Raw genomic sequence first — 19,512 nt, forward strand, 5'->3', positions numbered from 1 at the left:
ACCTGCATCAACTGTAAAGCGCCCCTGAGGTGATATCTCACAAAAACGGCGCTATAAAAATTATCCAATAAATAAATAAAGTCGCCCAACTTTTTGGAGGCCTGATTTACTCGGGCTTCTATGGATCCCCGATATTTGAGCCGGTCTGATATAGTAACTCCAAGCATTTCAATGGAGTCTTTATTGGGGAGAGTGCTCCCATCAAATTGCACCAGACAGTCATTGATCTCCCTCTTTGCCGAAATCAATAAAATATCGGAATAAAACTATAGATTTGTACAAAAATCAAATCAACGCCACCCGCTCGCCATAAACACGCAGAGATTCTAATTTATGTATAGAGATACACAAATAAATGTTATTTACAAATATATATTACATAAAATAATAAATAATAATAATACTTGGATGACTTGTATGGGGCCGTTTTTGTGCAAAAACACCTCAAGGGCGCTGTGATACATTGATAATGTACTTAACTGGATATTGTGGACCATGGCAACCCAAATATTGAGGAAATGTGTGATTTTTAAATCTGATGTTGACGTTTGGCGAGCTTGGATCAGGTGTTAAATTAACAGTTTATCAGAACAATTTTTTAAATTTAAATTTATGGAATATCGTTATAAAACGTTAGATTTGCATAGTAATCAAATCCACGCCACCGGCACGCCAAAAACTCATTTATATAAATAGACAGATACGCAAAATATGATATGCATATATTGATGGGGTATCTACCTACAAAAAGATTGTGGACCATGGCATCCCATATATTGAGGATTTGTGTAAATTTTGTAGTTGAGGTTGATGTTTGGTTAAACTGGATCACATATTAATATTAAACAGGTATCAAATGAAGCACGTTAATTTATTAAATGAATAATTTTTATTAATTTTTGTGGTGAAGTTTTAAATTCACTCCCCACAACATACACAATTATTATAAGTCTCGTACAAAGTTATCAGTACACTAAATATTCATAAATGATATCGAATTATTTGTAAAATTAACATAAAGCTTACAATATTTGCTATTTATATTCGAACGCACAGTATTCTAAGTAGAAGATGTATTATTTACAAACGTCCGTGGGCTTAAAGCTATAAATGTCACTAATTTAAAATAAAATATATCTTAAACAGTTTGCACGATTTCGTATTATTACTACATCTAGGTACACATAAAATGATTTTTGTAGGTAACTTCACGCTAAGCAAAAAATCTTTATATTTATTTATTTACTAAGATACGATAAAGCTGAAAATCTACAGTACAACCTGTTTTCTTTCGATCGTTATTATTGCTTTCTTAAGATTTTCTAAATAAAAATATTTTGATATTCGATGAATACTCGATAAATCACGTGGTATTTATCATCGACATTATTTGTGAATGTCCAAGAATACTTCTTAGTTGACTAGATAGTTTATTTTACATAATAAGGTGTGATTGCTCAGAACCGCGTGGCAACAACATCATCTTGCATTTTGATGAACTCTAAAGGCGTTTCTTTGGAAGGTAGTAACATATCTTGTATTTCTAAGAAACTCTTAGCTTTCGTTTCTGGAACAATTTTAACCATTGTGAGGAATGTCAAAAAAGTCAGAGTTGATAGACCCCAAAATACTGTTGTGATACCAAATGCATCCTGAACTATTTGATATAGTTTTGTAATAAGGAAACCTTCGAGGGCCGCAATGCAAGAGATCAAACAAAAAACTATTTCTTTTACGTTTGATGAAAACAACTCTCCCAATTGTGTGGATGGAATAGGTGCCAATCCAAAGGCAAAGAAAATCTGAAGAGCATTCATACATACGAGGGGAGTCCAGTTTGCATTAGGAACATCTACCAGCAAACCGGTTTGATCCAAATAAATGTATGTCCCCAAGCATCCAGTGGATAAAGCACAGCCGAGAGATGACACCAGCAAGAGGGGCTTCCTTCCCCAGCGGTCAACAAACATGATTGACAAGAAGCCGGCAGTGTTCCCGACAACTCCAGTAATCATGACGGCGATCTCTGCAGGAATTGGCACTTCAGCCACCTGGTAGATCTGCTCTTGATAAAACATAACTACTATCGCCCCGCAAACACCTTGCGCAAAGAACGACACATTGACAATTCCCAGCGCTTTTGGGTTCGGTTTCAATACAAGTTGTTTGAATCCTTCGATCAAGCTGAGATTCTCGCTCGCACTCTTCCTAATAATCTTCAGTTCTTCTTGAATAATATAATCGTTCTTTTGCCTCCTCAGCCATTTGAGGGATTTTTCCGCTTCTTCTTCTTTATTCATTCTAACTAAGTAGTACGGAGAGTCAGGCATTAAAAGCATAGTAGCTAAAAGCAATACTGGAAATATGGATGATATCTCAGCCATAACTTGGATGGTTAAGTAGGGCCCGATAAACGACGAGAACATGCTCCCGACGCCCATGCTGAAGGTGAAGAAAGTGAGAAGGGCACCCCTATTTCTGTTTTCAGCAATTTCTGCAACGTATATCGGCGTGGCTGTTTGCCCGAAGCCAACAGCAAAGCCGGAAATAAATCTTGACAAATAGAGCCATATCGGGCCATTAGCAAATATAATCAACACAAATCCAGCGAGATAAGGAAATGCAGATATGATGGTGGTGTGCTTAGGCCCGAGGTATCTGGAGAGATAGGAGCCGACAAAGGGTCCCACGGCGCTGCCGATGGGGAGGAAGGCCGCTATCCAAGAGGCCTCGTTATTGTCCACTGGGAAGGGGCTGTTACTGGACTGCAAGATCGCCAGCGAGGGAGAAGACCAACCGAAGCAAATACCAGCGGTGAAGAAACTCAATGAAGCTGTAAACAAAGGAAAATCTACCATTAGCAAATACATGTTTGAAATTATTACATTTATGTACATACAAAAACGATTAAGTTGTCCGAATGAACTACAAGAAGAAGAAATAATCATTTTATATTGAGACCTAGCCGAGTACATAAGGAAGCTATGCATAATATTATAATTATGATATTATTCAGTAGCATCGTCAGATGCGTGCCTCTAATTAATCACGTCCAGTGCTGTAATTGACTTCTTTATTATGTCTCAGGCGGATTTAAAATGCATAATTATTTTTATTATGGAAAAACGAGAATCTGTCCAAAGAAGCGAAACACATTGGAATATTTTGTTATGAGATACGTTTATCAACTACGATTTTTGTGTTAATATAACATTACGGCATTATTTGAACCAATAACAATTATATTTACAAACCCACCATCGTTATCCATTATATCTATTGAAAATATTATTCAATGTTAGGTGAGAGAAGAAACTTCGACTGCCGAAATTTCGAATGACAAAACAACTACGAAATGTTTTGTTAATATTTGAATAATTCACAAATAATGTCCCAACTGTCAGGAGCCAGTTGTTCTATAGCTATAGCAACCCAAATCGGGGTTTATTCTGAGGCTGATGGAAGTGGTGAGAAGACGGAGGTTGGGGAGATCTTCAAATCAACAAAAAATGCTTTAAAGTGTGAGGCAAAAATATTAATACATCGATCAACTTAGGTAGAGAACTTATTTTTTTATGTTGAAATAATTGAGTACGTAATACGTAAATAATTCACATCAAACATGATTCACAAAAATACATTAGAAAAATGATTCTTATTCTTTTTGGTAAATATGATAAATTCATGCCACCGTTCTTACAATAGTCGGTGGTATAGGTTATTTTTTTCTGTACATACATTACAGTGTCTACCAAATTATTTACATTTGTATAGTTGCCTTCCAATTAGTCGGGGTTGGACTCTCGGCAGTGGCAATTTTTTTTTTAATACTTATACTTGATATATGAAAAATAAAAATTTTCTCGGTTTTCGGAAATTAAACTTTCTTAAACTTGGCTTTCAAAAGGTTATAATTCAGAAATTGTCGTTCCGAGACATGACTCAAACCCCACGCGATGAATATTAATTTAATTGCGTATTTAAAAAGGATATATTCTGAAGAAGAATCGATTCTGACTATAATAAATTCCACAACTTTGTATTGCTGCCAATATGTTTAACTAAACATGGTCAGATCGTGCGACCAATTTTATAATTTCCCAGTGCGTCTTATCTACGAACTTTAGGAATAAAGTAATATATTGTAGGGCACAATCACTGGAAGTTTTGCTCAATTTTTTTTTTTTTTTTTCAAGTGTGTTATTATGTAATTTCATGGTCAAAACTACGATAGCTAATCAAGTAAGTAAGTAATTAGTAAGATCGAACGAATTAATTTTACAAGACAACAAATAAGTTTTATTTCGGATTTAAGTAAGTCACCTAAAACATTGAAATTTCCAACACATATAGTGATTTTTATTCAATATAATGTTTTTTGTTAGCTTAGTGGTCCGTATATTTGAATACGATTCAAAATATTTATTTAATAGTAGTTCTGTGAACTGTAGACTTCGCATAATGTTGATTACTTTGACTTGACTGATCGCAAGAGTCGCAACACTCGTGCGCTGTAGCTGAAAGAAAAGGTATCATCAATCAAGGCTACCATCTTGACAAGATTGACCGGACACGGAACACACAAAACAAATTTACAGACAGATGACATGCAAAGTGATCGAGTCAAAACAGGACGTCGCAACTCTCAGTCAATTATCATAGATTTTGTTTTCATTTTATAACTCATTATCTGGATGTCTGACGATTGTAAAACTTTATTAAAAATATGTATACGTATTGGCAGTTAGGCACTTACTTTATGGTTAACAGGTAATTTTTAATAAATTAATGTATTTTTCACTATTTTGATGGATTCTCGCAAAAATTTTATCGGAAGGTACCTACTGTATGAAAAATAGGATGGGTGCCTACTACTGTCAACATTTTCCTTCCATATTGAATATTTTCTTTTAATGAGAACTAAAGTTTTGATAGATACGAGTACTTGTAAAAAATATAGATTTATCTATAATATAGAAAAATGGGTAGTTCTTTAAAATTGTACCTTTCATTTTCAATATTTTATTTTCTTATTGTATTTGACTTGACGTGGTTTATTTAGAAAATTATTAAAATGGTTAAAAACCTTCACGAGTTTACTAAATGATCTAGCAGAATTTTTTTCATTCTATCTCATTTTGACGCCCACTCTAATACCAACACCTCAGCGCCACCTATATTCGAAATTGTTGAAATTAAATTTTGTATTGTTCAAAAGTAACATTATATGATACTTTTAAACCTGTGCCTATGCAAAACAAAAACTTTCAAAAAACTATTAACCCCTCAGATACTACCCGTAGAATCAATTTGATCGCTTTTGGGAACACCTCATAAAAATCACTGTCTCCCTTATTATATAGTGAAAAACATGATCTTAACGATGCTAGAAAGAGATAAAACCACGCTTTAAGGTTCCGACCGCAATTTGAGAAAAAAATTAAACTTTGGGAATTTTTTATATATTTTTTTAGGAATCGAAGGAGAGGTGATAATGATGTTTAAAAACATTTGTCTAATAATTTTTTTAATCATTATCAGTAAATTTAGTTCAGTGTTTAGATGAAAAAACATGTGTAATTTTGTATGTTTGTAATTTGTTATTTAACAAATTATATGTTTATTTCTAAAATTTGAAAGCTTCATCATCTTTCAAAATGGTTTTTAGTTTTCGGATATGTATTCTATTTTATTCCAAAGCGGAAGTACACATATTCTCACACTTTTGAACAGCGTCTTTAAGAAACATACTGGTCAACATGCCAGAAGACTGAGGGGTAAATATCCTGCTTTACGAAATATCATGTCGAGCAATTTACGGCATTCAAGGCTTGTTTTCAAAACTTCGTGTATTTTGATAGACTTGTTGCAAACAATCTATTTACTTGTGTCATTTCAGAACCTTCAAAATCTCGGACAAAATCGTACATACATATACTTCTTGTTATTCACTTATATCTATGTATAACGATGATTAATAGTTATTAACACGTGAAATCTATTTGACCCTTTGAATATTATTATTTATTGATTGCAGCATCTAAATTATTTACTCATTATTAAATTTGATAGTGGAATTGGTTGGAACAGGAAATATCCATTGTTTGATTAATTAAATGACTGTATTTATTATTTTAGCCGATGACGTTGAATAAATCTAGCCTTGTTATTGTGTCGCAAAATTGGGACAAAATGTTGTAAGTAAGAAATGCTCTTATGTTTCCAGATAATCCTCAATTCAAACGTTATTCATGTATGATGATGATAGACATTCAAATAATGTGAGTGTTTCAACGAAATAAACGATAGGACGGACCAGCGGTGTTTTCGTGTTTAAACATTGCGTCGATTGTTACATTACATCAAGCGTGTGCTGAGATGACTAAGACAAATACGGTCCTAGGTTGTCCTTTTTATACTTATGTGTTGTTACCTATGCTGTCTCACTTTCTCTAATGGCGCTGATAATCTTCGGGAAATAATTAGATTTTTTATTATAATAAATATTTTTCGTTTATTTATTAATTAAATATTATTCCTAGGATATTCTAGTGTTTGCCGTGTAATGAAAGCACTTTCTCATCACACAAGACGGCATTTTGGTACTTTTTATGCAATTTAGTTAAAGGTTGCATACGACCTAACTCGACGCGAGAATGTTTAGTAATACAACTAAGAAATCAAAAACATGACAATTGCCGTTTCTTTTTCTTTCTTCTTAATTATTTACTAAATATTAAATTTGATAGTGGAATTAGTTGGAAAAATAAGGAAAAATCCATCGCTTGATATTTGTATAAATATTATTAAATTTTATTTCCGTTTCAATTGATTAAAAACAAAGAAACGACATTAAAGTTTTTTGGATCAGTTTTTAACAATCGGTTTAGTTTGGTTTGGTTACTTCAACCATGCAAAAAATCTAACGCAACGTCGCCATTTTGAATTTCGTTCTGTTTTGTTTTTCACATATTATATCGTCTGTCAGCTTAGAAGCTCTGCTTTATCGGCAATATGGAACGCGAACGGCGAAATTCAAAATTTAAAGGAAATAAAATTTTCTTAACGTATATAAAAGAAACGTCAATTGTCGTGCTTACCAAAGAAATTATCATTGGTTTTGTGCAATAATTTTGCAATATTATTCCGTTTTTGATGTTGTATTTGACCACGTAAACAATTAATTTTCTCTAATTTTCAGACGTTTATCAGAATAAATACTATCGAACAAATCTGCACTAATTTTTCGCAGTAGAATCTTCTAAAAAATGTATCTCTTATTCCAGGAAGACATCAAATATAATGACGTCACCTCATGCGTAACATTTTTTTTTCTTAGAGCAGAAAAACAAATTTCCATTCCATTATCAATTAAATTAGGAATGCAAAATTATTCCTATTAGATTTGCGCTACAATGAGACACATCCCACTGTAACCTTATCATTCTTTCTTAAACTCTTCTCTAGTTATAATTTATACTTATTTGTAATAAATTATATGGTAGGTGTGCAATAGAAGTGATCTTAGTAAGGTTTCGATTTAAAGTCTACATTATACCTACCAACGCCTAACGTTTCAAATTTTCATTTTCAGGCTTGAGTAGTTTATTTGATTTAATAATGGCGGTCGCTTTAGACTATATTTTATGTTCTTGTTTTGTCTGAATACATCACAAGAGTCCCAACTGCACCCAATCGTATACTGACGATGGCTTATCCAGATGGGGTATGTGTGGAGGGGAAGGACGAGAAAGGGGAAGAGGAAGGTAGGGAAATGCCTGGCTCTTCAGTTCATAGCTAAAGCCATTTCAAGCAATGCTTCAATTCTGAATTATGGTCGTTCACCAACATGATACTGAGAGTATTTTGCACTCTGAGACGTGCCTCAAATAAAGGTACTATAATATATTAGGTATATATTATCCAAGATTCAAATAAGATATAAATGTGTTTACGAATTTTAGTTTGTTAGTAGAAACAATTACCAAAAATCAGGCAATGGTAATTATAATAATATTAAGAGAACAGGCCTATAAAAATATAGTAAACTGTTAAACCTGAAGCGCAGGTGACTTGGACTACTCTACACCAGCCAAATATACATTACATATAAAATATTATATGTATTAAGAAGGTCAAACTTATTATCTATTATAATGAATCAACGTGTGTATTATTTACATTTTTACAATGTCTATAAGGTTCATTTCAAACTTGTACCACATCGCAAGGCCGTTTTGCACTTGTATGTCAATATCCAACCTTGGCCTTACGACAAGTATGGAAATTTAATTGACTGCCGCTGATCTCAAAATAGGAAGTTCAATAATTCGTTAGAAAACTAGTTGGATAAAATGATTTCCTAATATTAAACTAAAATCAAGACCTTCAAATTCGACTTTCCCCATGCATGTCAACATGTATTTTTAAAAACACTTCCGCTTTGAATCTATTGAGAAATTTAATGAATCTATTTTTAAAGGTATATTCTTGATGGGATTGCATTAATTAATTACATGATTTTACACGTAAATGGTAGGTACCTACAAACTTTCTCTACGAGTTCATTTTCGGCCGGACCGGTTTAAGTTTGCTTTTAGTTGCTTAGCATTATCATCGTAGTGCATTAGGGCCCGGAGAAAAAACAACAAGATAGATCAGTACACGACCATTATGTAGTTCATTATTACTTAAATATTTATTAAGAATCTCTTCAAATTTTTGCAATCCTGTTGAAGATAGGATTTCAGGCCCTAAACTAATGAATTAATCGGTTTCTTAATAAACTTTTATTAAAATACGAATGTACAACTATTATCATGATGTCGGAACACGTGTTCATCAAAAGCCTACTATTTTCGCATTATGTCATTGTATATTATCAATTCTGATTTTGGCAAACAGGGAATACTGATTGTCTGGTGCAATTTGATGGAAGCACTCTCCCAATAAAGATTCCTTAGAAATGTTCGGAGTAAGTATATCAGACCGGCTCAAGTATCGTGGCTCTATAGAAGCCTGAATAAATCTGGTTTCTAAGAAACTGGGCGTACCTATTGTATAGGGCTAGGAGATTCTTCAAAAGTAATAAGCTGCTAACTCTATACAAATCTCAATTACGCACAACAATTGAATTTGTGAACCACCTCTGGCGCCTTAGCATGAGAAGTCGATATAGCCCTATAGCAATACGATATCGTTAAAATACATCATCAATGAGCACTTAACGACATATGCTAGCACGATCAAAATATAACAACCGACGATTGTTAAAATTCCTTGTCTATGGTCAAGTAGCGACGGTATCGTTAAAATTGCGAGCATGAGAATGTGTCGATAGGATAACTTCCGACCGACGGTTGCTAAAAGCCCGCCGAATATAACGTGGGGTCTTGAGTGTCAGTTAAAACTTTGGTTGGCTGTCGATATACGTATTTTTTTAATAATGTCGTTCATTATGCAAAATTTCTGGTTCAATGAAAGGAGGCAGGTTAGGGAAGATCGTAGGATTGAAAGGCGTCGTTTACGCGATCAATTGAATCCGTTCGAACTTGCAGAGACGGAATTCAGACAATTGTTTCGAATATCTCGTATTATGGCTAGAGATCTCATTGATCAATTAACTCCTTTTCTAGTGTCAAAAAATACATTAGGACTTCCAGTATACATTAAAGTGAGAGTATTAAATATTATTGATATCTGAGTAAAACAAAAACACAATATAAATCTATCCACCACTGGAACGACCACGTGAAATAAATAAATTTCCTTCGATTGCTAGAGATTTCCAGATGATAATTTTTCTCCGATATTTAAAAAATCATAACTTCGAATTTTAACATGGAAACATAAAAACTTATCAAAGTGCTATATAGTCATTATTCATTGACTATATATAGCACTTTACCTGTATTTATCATAATATCATAATATCAGCATTTTTAATATATTAAAATACTGCGTATGATTGAAATATTAGTAAAAACAACTTCAAAATTTTAACACAATATAATGTAAGTAGGTATATCTCTTTGATAATAATGGAAATTCTTTCACATAAAAAGATAAATAAATAACTTACCCAGCTACCATTGCTTGCGATATCGTAAAATATTAAAAAACACGGGCGGCGGTTACAATGGTCACGCTTGAAATCTGACGTTTGACGTCTATCCAATTCATAGACAAATCCGTCCCAGTATTGCCAGCGTATATCGATTTGTATTTATTGCCTTATCGATGTCGTTAGAGATATCAATAGCGTTCTCATGCTAGGGAAGTCGTTATAAAATCGTCGGTAGATACGCTTAGCAATCCGATATCGTTAAGTTCGATCGATTCTCATGCTGAGGCTCCTGGGCTGGAGCCCCACAATACTTAATAAGCCTACTTTATTCTGTTCAAAGGAGGGGGGTCCGTCTGATTGACAATCCTTTGTTAACACACTGACAAATGCAGGTGCATGAACACGTGTTCTGATGCGAAAAAGATGTTCTGATTAGAAATTGAATAAAAAATTATCAGGAAACTGCCTGCAATTCCGATTTTAACCGGATTAATTTTTTTCCATTTGGACAACAAAAGCTGGATATGTTATTTCAGTATAAAATTTCCGCGCAAGATTATTCAACATTAAGATAGTTGCTTCTGTAGTAGGTGTATACACTGTATACGACAGACGAATTTAACGGTCAAAAATAGGAATTCATCAATTCGTCATCAAAAATGATTGTTTTGCGCTGCATGTGTCAGCACACGTCTCTAATATTTTTTTCCAAGATTTACGAGTATTTATTAATTCATTTTACTGAATATGTATTACGATTAATAATGTTTATTTAAAACAAAATAAATTAACATTTTACAAATATATTTAAATAAATATACATATATATATATTTTTTTAAATTTAATCATTTTTTACAGTTAAATGGTGTACTTACTCAAAGATGTTCATTCTAAATAAACACAAGTAGTTTATCACGAAAGCCTTTGAAGTGGAAACAATGAAATAATGCTGATTTCATAATAATATCATCATTATATTGTTCTACATGTGAATTCATTATAATAATTAAGATTCTGCAGTTCCTTCTTGCTTTACTTAAAAACATTTATTGAGTAATTGCAACTATAAACTAATCATCCTTCAAAAAAATCAATTATGAAATATTCAAAGAGAACAATAATAAAAACATTGTATTATTATGTCGCGTGTATTATTCAAACACGTGTTCAACTGATTACAACAACTTGTTAACAGTTAGAAGAGAAGCAGAGAAGTAACCAAATATCATCGTACCATAAAAGGGTAAGATGGATATGATCATATATAGATAAACGATCTAGCCATTATTATAATACTTCTGAAGAATTTAGAATCTGGGATAAGGACAACATGTCTAGTGCCAATTAAAAACAGCCATCCAATGTCCTGATCGTAGTATTACTACATTTTTCAATGCCGATAGTTCGTTACATGTAGGCATACAACCTCATAAATTAGTTTATATTATGATGCATGTTGTATTTTTCAAACTTGAAAATCCGCCCACGAAGTCGCATTAAAATTGACCTTGTTGAACCACAATGATCGTTTATAATATTTCATTGACTATAAATTTACTAAATGAAAAAATGTTTTTGAAAAAATGCAAAAGCTGAGATGCCATACCTACCAAAATTACGGAAGATCTACATACTTCGGAAAAAAATCTACCAATCTATCGAAATTCGTATAAAATTCCAAAATATCAGTATTGTTTTGTTCTACACCCGCATACAGAATAAACAACCTACACATTTTTTTTTGTGGATTGTGACAAAAATAATCTTTAAACTTTTTGAAATCTGGCAGTTTGTTTTTTTTACCGGATTTATAACAAAGCACACATTTTAGTAATAAACACAAACATAGTTTAATATGAAAAAAGTCAATTTCGTTAAAAAGGGTATACAAAATACAAAAAAAAAAATCTACTAGCGTGTAGTCGATTCGATTATTGCTAGGCCGCAGATAACTGAAAATGCAAGGGTCAAGGTAGTGCCAACTTTTGCAGGTGGCGGATGACAAATATCGACCGTGAAATCCGTCAGTCGCAGGCGATCAATCGCCTCAATTTTTAAATAAAATGGAGCTAGTTGCAAGCGATATTAGTCGACTGTAATAATGAAGTGGCTGTGCAGCGAGTCACTATGACATGACGCACGACTAGACACACGGCACAACAACGGTAGTGTAAATGATCCCCCTGGAAAAACAACGATGAATTCCTGTATTAAGTTCTTATTTTCACGGACGTGTTTTTTAATTATTTCTTCTTCAAGAATTTAACTCGATACGGGAGATTGTTAAAACTCTTAAAGTAGCTCCAGAAAGATGTCGTACTTACGTCATCGACGAAAAATCTTCCTTCTCATACCCCTTGTTTGACAACGAAAAAGACAGAAGACACCAGAACTATGACGTCAAGCATGACCTCTCTCTGGAATTACTTTACCCAATCGGCTCCGCAATCGTTTTAGACCAAGTATTCCAGTACGCATAGTAAGGATATAAGACAGAATATCTGCATACTTATTATTTCAATTGTTCACCTATTATCGTATGTAATCTTATCAGTTGTATGTACAATTTCATTGATTAAATATCCTTTTGTCTATTCGATTATCGTACGAGAATTTTAAATAATGCGCTATAAGTATTAACATGGACAAATGGACATTATCATTGAATATCTTGCGTTACATTATTATTTTATGTGTAGATATAATAAAATATTGCATACGGTGACTTATAGTATTGGACTATATCTACGTGTTAGCCTAGCATTGGAATTTACGTGTTAGACGCGACGCAATCACAATAATGAGTTGGAATCCATAATTTTCCTTAGAGGGCCTTTAGCCGCTGGAATACCCTTCAAAACTCATTCCGTGGAAACAAAAAGGAACGAAAAGAAAACCCTCAAAAAGAAAATTATATTGACTGTCATTTTAAAAATTAGAACAAATATGTCAATAATGCTGATAAAAATGATATTCCACGGGTTATTATAAAATTAGTGATGTTTAAAAAAAACATCGTTCACTGAAACATCCGAAGTTTTGATCAACGCAAGTCACTACCATCACCTGTGAAATAAAACAATAAAAACTTTTCCATCTGTATTGTTATGCGTTTTCGTCACTTGTTTTTTAAGATTTTTTTTTTAATTGCTATTGGTATGTTTCAATGAAACTCGCAAAGTTTATCGGATTATGTACTATCACTAGTTAAGTTGTTTTACTTTTGGCCACGTTTTGACACCAAACTTAACCTTCACAAATGATTTAATTTTTATCACAATTTCGGTTCATTTCATCACTGTCACACATAAAAAATGAGATAAATTATTTTATTAAAATGTCTCTGATTTCAGTTGGTGAAATATTGTTCGAAGACGAATATCACATGTTAGTCGGGTGATTTTCCATAATTTTTAAAGCAATAATAATGGAATTTAAGGAGATGACTTGTTATTTCTTTATTAAAGGCGATACCGAAATATTAAATCGATATGTTTTGTTTGAAGAACGAATGAAATATAATATGAGTAACCGGTTGCTTCTGAATTCTGAAAACATCAAATATTGACCTATCGTCTTACTAATACTAACAATATTTAATTATAATAAGTGATCGGAATAATTAAAAGGTCATAAAAATTGAATACTTACATATTTATAATAATCTTTAAATTCATACAAGTACCTATCAGCCTGAATGTCTGGTCTGAATAAAACAATAACAAAAAGATAATGGATACCGTATGGACATTATTTACGGAGGACATTGGACGTTTTAACCTTAAGTTCAACAATTCAGATTGAACTATTACTGGAGAAAATAAATCTGTGGCGGTTTTCTGTGCGTTTGTGCAGTGAACTTCCATAAAGTCCTCCGCAAAGAAAAATAAGATAAACTTGTATTATAATTTATTCTACACATCAAACGGCGCGCTATTCAAAATCACTGTTGAAAAATCCACCTGTCCGAATTATACTGGCCAAGAGCGAATCCGTGCGGTTTTAATGTCGGTGACTTTAGAAGCCTCCTGTGCTGTTTTAAGAAATAGTTCATACAAAACACTAGTGGTCACAGAGGGATAGACAATGTAGCGATTGAGATAATTTAAATTATCAGAATTATATTTCGTTTTTTTGATTGAATGAATAAATACATGACTTAAATGATTTTTTAAAAGGGAAATTAACCCACTTCCCGACATCCTATTGAGCTGAAACTCAGCAGATAGACTTGTTATCGATGATAATGCATTCTGTTCAGTGGCACTAGTGCACACACAAGCGGACACACACGCTTTATTCTGAAATTGGATGACATTAAATTTATAAATTTACAGCAGTTATTATACTCAATTTATTTTGGTACTATCCAATTATTAGGTTTTGGCTAAGGTGTTTACGGCATTGACTAGTTCTGGGGAAGAAAGTTTAATCCAAGGGTTTCAATCCAGAAGGTACAGCTTAACAATTTTTTTTATATTTTTAAAAGTTAACAGCAGTTTAAGAGTCAGTCACTGGGGAGAAAGATTCAATCCTTAGTCAAATCAAAAAGAAAACTTTGAAATTGGCTGAGAAAAGAGATGAAGCAACTAGGTCGAATGAAAAAAGATGTACTATGGTATATTTACTATTTTTTATTAATATATAAATAAAATAATAAATAATAAAATTTAAATTGAAAAAATATTTTGTAAGATTAAAAAGATTTTTTTCAGAGATTATCGTGTTTATGTAGATATTAAAATAAATCAATTTTACTGAAGATGTTTCTTTTTTATATAAAAATGTTAAGACTCTCGTTGTAAATTAAAATCCTCGCATTTAAAACTAATTTTAAACGATCTTTAGTCACAGAAGTTTTAATGCATTGCAAATAAATTGATGGTATTTTGTGGCAACGTCGCTAATTTCTGGTGCATTGATGTAATGAAATTCCTTTAGATCTAGGGAATTAAGAAACAAATTAAAATCGAAAAGACCTACAAAGGATTTTATTCATATATATTGGGGAATTTTTCGATAAAATTCTTAATGAGATAGGCCACGTACCGCCATAGAATGAACCTACCGGACAGTGGCTGAGTTGACATCGCGTTTGGGTCCCACACAGGCATAATGTGTTTAATTCTTCGGCTGGCCAAGTCCTCCATCACAACACAAGCAACATTTTCCGCTTACTGTGGTGATAGAAATAGATTTTCAAATACTTTCAGGTTATTCGTAACCAAATAAAGTGTGTCTTTCTTTAAAAAAATATCCTTAGCCTCCTGATATGATTTTTTGGTCTGCGTTTTATAATTGAGCCGCGCCGCTTCTGAAAATATCCAATTGCTTCTTTTGTGTTAAAAAATATGATAAAACTTGTTTTAAAAAATTAAGTCGGGTGTAAAAATAAATTTTTGGTGAAATTTATTACTACCCGATAAGTAGGTTTCTTAAAGATGACAATGAAATAAAATAAAACAAAATATGATGCACGTGGAGTAAAATGTGATTGATTTATCGACCTATTATTTTTCAAAAATATTGGATACTTGTACCTACTGCAAAACCATTAAATTGATTTTTAACTGTCACAGCATTGCATTATATTTTTTTTGCCGATTGACAGCTTTATGTAACTATTGCGTTATTTTTTTATTTCATATACCCGGAACCAGTGGCAACATTTAGGTAACGTTATTGTTTTTTGTCGATTGGCAGCTTTATGTAACTATTGCGTTATTTTTTTATCTCATATACCCGGAACCAGTGGCAACATTTGGGTAACGTTATTGTTTTTTGTCGATTGGCAGCTTTATGTAACTATTGCGTTATTTTTTATCTCATCTACCCGGAGCCAGTGGCAACATTTGGGTAACGTTATTGTTTTTTGTCGATTGACAGCTTTATGTAACTATTGCGTTATTTTTTATACCGCTCTTCTACCCGGATCCATTGGCAACATTTGGATAACGTTATTGTTTTTTTTTTCGATTGGCAGCTTTATGTAACTATTGTGGTATTTTTCGTAACACTAGAGATTTACTTCTACCGGAGCGAGTGGCATACCAATTTAATATGGTAATGTAATGAACTATGGAAAGTGGAGCATGTTTTTGGAGGGTGTTATCTTGCTAGGACGATATTAATGTATATAAGTATTTTGTTTAAATAAAGACTAAAATTTCCGGATTTAGAATAACCTGACAATATTTGAAAATCTCTTACCTAGCCAGCCGAGGAATTGAACTCACGAAGCCTGGGTGGAAACCAGATACATTTTACAACTCAACCATGACTGATCAGTATTTAGAATACATACATAGGTACATTTTTGTTTTTATTTTTCGTACATTTGTTTATTTTTGTCTACCGGTCTCGAAACGACCGTGTCATAAACTTTTATTTTTTGGGTTTAAATTTAATGTTATTATTATATTAAGTTTACATACATGTATTTTTTTTAATGATATAATTGTAAAGCTGCACATCTTGATACAGAAATGCCCTAGTGAGATGTGCAGAGTATGTTTTTTTTATGTTAAAAACTGTTTTTTGAATAAATAAAGAATAAATATAATATACATTTGAGTTATACTCAACTAAGGAGGTATTGATTAACAACAAAAAATAATAGTTATATTTTTAACCTTAGTTTGAAATAAAGTATTTTTTCATTTGAACATAATTTAATAACATTATCTATCCGTTATGTATTATGTACCTACCTATATATATTTTTGAAAAAAAAATGTAATATTTTATTTCGTAACCACAGAAAATAAATTTTATAAACATTTATTTTGCTACTTCTGATTTCGAACCCGCGAATCCCGTATCTTCAACTTCCCCACATCACAATTTTAGATATTTAATTTGTCTTGAATAAAGCACATTTAATGCATGGAATTCGTGATGAATTGAAGATTAATAACATTTCAACGCAAGTGAAATTTTTCGCTGATTACGTCGATTTTCCCCTCTTAGCCGAGGTGCAAAGTACTGAAAATGTATTATTTTATTTTATTAATCAACCATTTTACTATTTTTTTCATTACTAGCGTGATTGTGAATTGACGTTTTAAGCGATTTTCTTCACCTTTATTTAAATCGATAAAATCGTTATCCAAAAACTGTTTGTATGACAGACTGTGCAATTATTATTTTTGTGTCGAGAAGGGGTCATTTATAGTGGAAAATAAATAATTTATTTTAGTTTTGCACATAATGTGCATTTGATTAAAAAAATGATGTTGTCAATTATTTTATGAGACATTGCTCTTATGTTGGTAGCCTAGCAATCTGCATTTACTCGGCGAGTCGATAGGGCATGTTATTTTTATCATATTTATGCAAGAAATGTAACAATAACGTGTCAGAAATGTAAACATACATGTCGATAAAGATTCAATTATTCATATAAATTTGATAAAATAATCAATCACTGTACTGCCTTTTATTTTTGCAGCCACATTAATAAAAACACTTAATATTAAAAGAAAATTTTGATAATAATAACGTTAGTTTAAAATTATCACTTTATATAAGTGCTGTGTATAAGAATGTCATCAATTGCGTCCCTCTGATGATTTTTTAACATGTCAAATATGCCTTATTATTATTTTTAGTATTACTAATCTATTTAACACTGTAATTGATAATTATTATGTTATGTGAAATGACTTATTATCTCGTTGCTCTAAATTACAAATTGAATAAAAGTTGAAGTGGATAATAAAATAAACTTACAAAAACATTTCAACATTTTTTGCTATTACCTGATAAGACTGCCATCCATTGAGGCCACTGTTTGTTCGTATTTTTCTCTTCATCGCGATATTTTTCAGCTTCTTTTTCCATCTTAAATTTTTTTTTCCACTTGTTCACGAAACTCCGCACTTTTTTAAAAAACTTCAAACTGCATCAACTATTATTTTACACTTGCACTTAATTTTAGTTTGTAACTAGTAACGTTAATAAATGAACACTTATCGAGTTAGAGTTCTTTTCAGTAATGGAGTTCGCGCACTAGCCATCGTGAAGATTTAAAAGAGTTTGAGACAAACATTAAACGTAAGCGAAAGAAAATAGTGTTATCTGTTTATTGCACGGCAATGTACTAAAATTTTATCTTGTGTGGTTGTGGATTGTATTAGTTTTGTTTGCAAGTACCGCCGGGATTGTGTTTTTATAACGGTCGATACTTGAATGGAGAGATTTGAATGCTTTGCCGCTTAAATATCGCAAATCGGAGGTACCTCCTCACCGTCAACTAGAGTAGTACAGAGTATCCACGGCCGACACTGCGGACTGCGGGTTCGAGCGGTCTGCTCTTTGGTCAATAGGTGGCGCTGATAACGAAGGGGACCATTATTTTAATTTATGAGTTCGCCGAACGATTTCAATAGTATGTATGTAGGTATAGGGAGTAAATAAATAGCATTATCGTTTTAAGTGACCGAGTTATTGGCCTCGATTGAGATTGTTGTGGGATAACAAAGTGTTTGTTTACATTTTAATTAGCTATCAAGGAAGATACTGTTAATCGGATACACGTTAGAGGTGGGTCCTGTGAGTACTTTTCGTTACTGGGTACAGTGAGTACAGGTACAAAAATATACCTGTTAAAAATACCGGTTACAAAATATAAGTATTAAGTACTATAATACCTGGGTATTATAGTGTCAGGGGACTGGGGACAGAGAGTAATGGAGATGGTTCGTACTAGTTCGTATTGATACTTGGAACAATTGGTACAAGTATGAATAAATACCTAGTCCAAATACTTGTACTTACTTAAGATTGATGGTATGCCAAAAAGAATAATTGTATGCTACATTACTCACTCGTGCTGGATACCCCACAATTTTTTTTCGAATCCATCGTGGGGAGGGGGGTTGTTAGAGATTTCTATGAAAAATAATTCTCTACAAAAATTTCCTATATATGATAATTCCCCACTTGATTTTTCTCCGGTTCCAAGAGACGTTCAAGACTCGCAAGTCTCTCAATACTCGCAAAACGCGCCAACAGACCAGAGAGAAAAGTCAGTTTAGTATTTTCAGGCTTGTGATATTTACAAATACTTAGGAACCAAATATTTTGAAGATTTGTCAGTACAAAGTACGTAGATAATACCCGGTACTTTCACTGGGTACTAATAAATACGCTTCTCCTCTAATACACGTGATAATATATATATCTATATATGTTACCTAAAGAGATAATTGTATTTTTAACTAGATTAAGTATGTTTACCTATGCAGTTCCATTAAATTAAATAAACAATTTATCACATAGTACAACCTACACACATTTGGAAAAATGGAAAGTGTGTTGTTGTTATTAGACTTGAGGAAATAAAAAATTATCAGAAATGGAGGTTAAAAAATATGTTTTGAGAAACAATAAAAATTTGACCCTGATTAAAAACGAAAATCGTTAGAATGCTAAACGTGATAA

At 32.5% G+C, this 19,512-nt stretch overlaps 1 protein-coding gene across 1 annotated transcript; it reads right to left on the reverse strand.

The window, feature by feature from the left end:
• Positions 1–931: 931 nt before the first annotated feature.
• LOC149424851 (facilitated trehalose transporter Tret1-like) lies at positions 932–18,371 on the reverse strand. Its single transcript, XM_089650832.1, has 2 exons — positions 17,829–18,371; positions 932–2,833 (listed from the first exon to the last, which is right to left on the reverse strand). Exons 1-2 carry the CDS (start codon positions 17,908–17,910, stop codon positions 1,458–1,460), a joined length of 1,458 nt encoding a protein of 485 aa, XP_089506958.1. The 5' UTR covers positions 17,911–18,371; the 3' UTR covers positions 932–1,457.
• Between the last annotated feature and the right edge of the window lie 1,141 nt (positions 18,372–19,512).

This window comes from Hesperophylax consimilis, chromosome 3 (genome assembly GCF_061612785.1).
Source record: "Hesperophylax consimilis isolate HC1 chromosome 3, BYU_Hcon_1.0, whole genome shotgun sequence".
Classification (NCBI taxonomy): domain Eukaryota; kingdom Metazoa; phylum Arthropoda; class Insecta; order Trichoptera; family Limnephilidae; genus Hesperophylax; species Hesperophylax consimilis.

Excerpts from the sequence above, each read along its gene's own strand:
- LOC149424851 (XM_089650832.1), bottom strand. The coding sequence starts at position 17,910 with ATGGAAAAAGAAGCTGAAAAATATCGCGATGAAGAGAAAAATACGAAC. Across the intron at positions 2,834-17,828 it reads ATGGATGGCAGTCTTATCAG|CTTCATTGAGTTTCTTCACC; the intron begins GTAATAGCAAAA and ends CTTTGTTTACAG.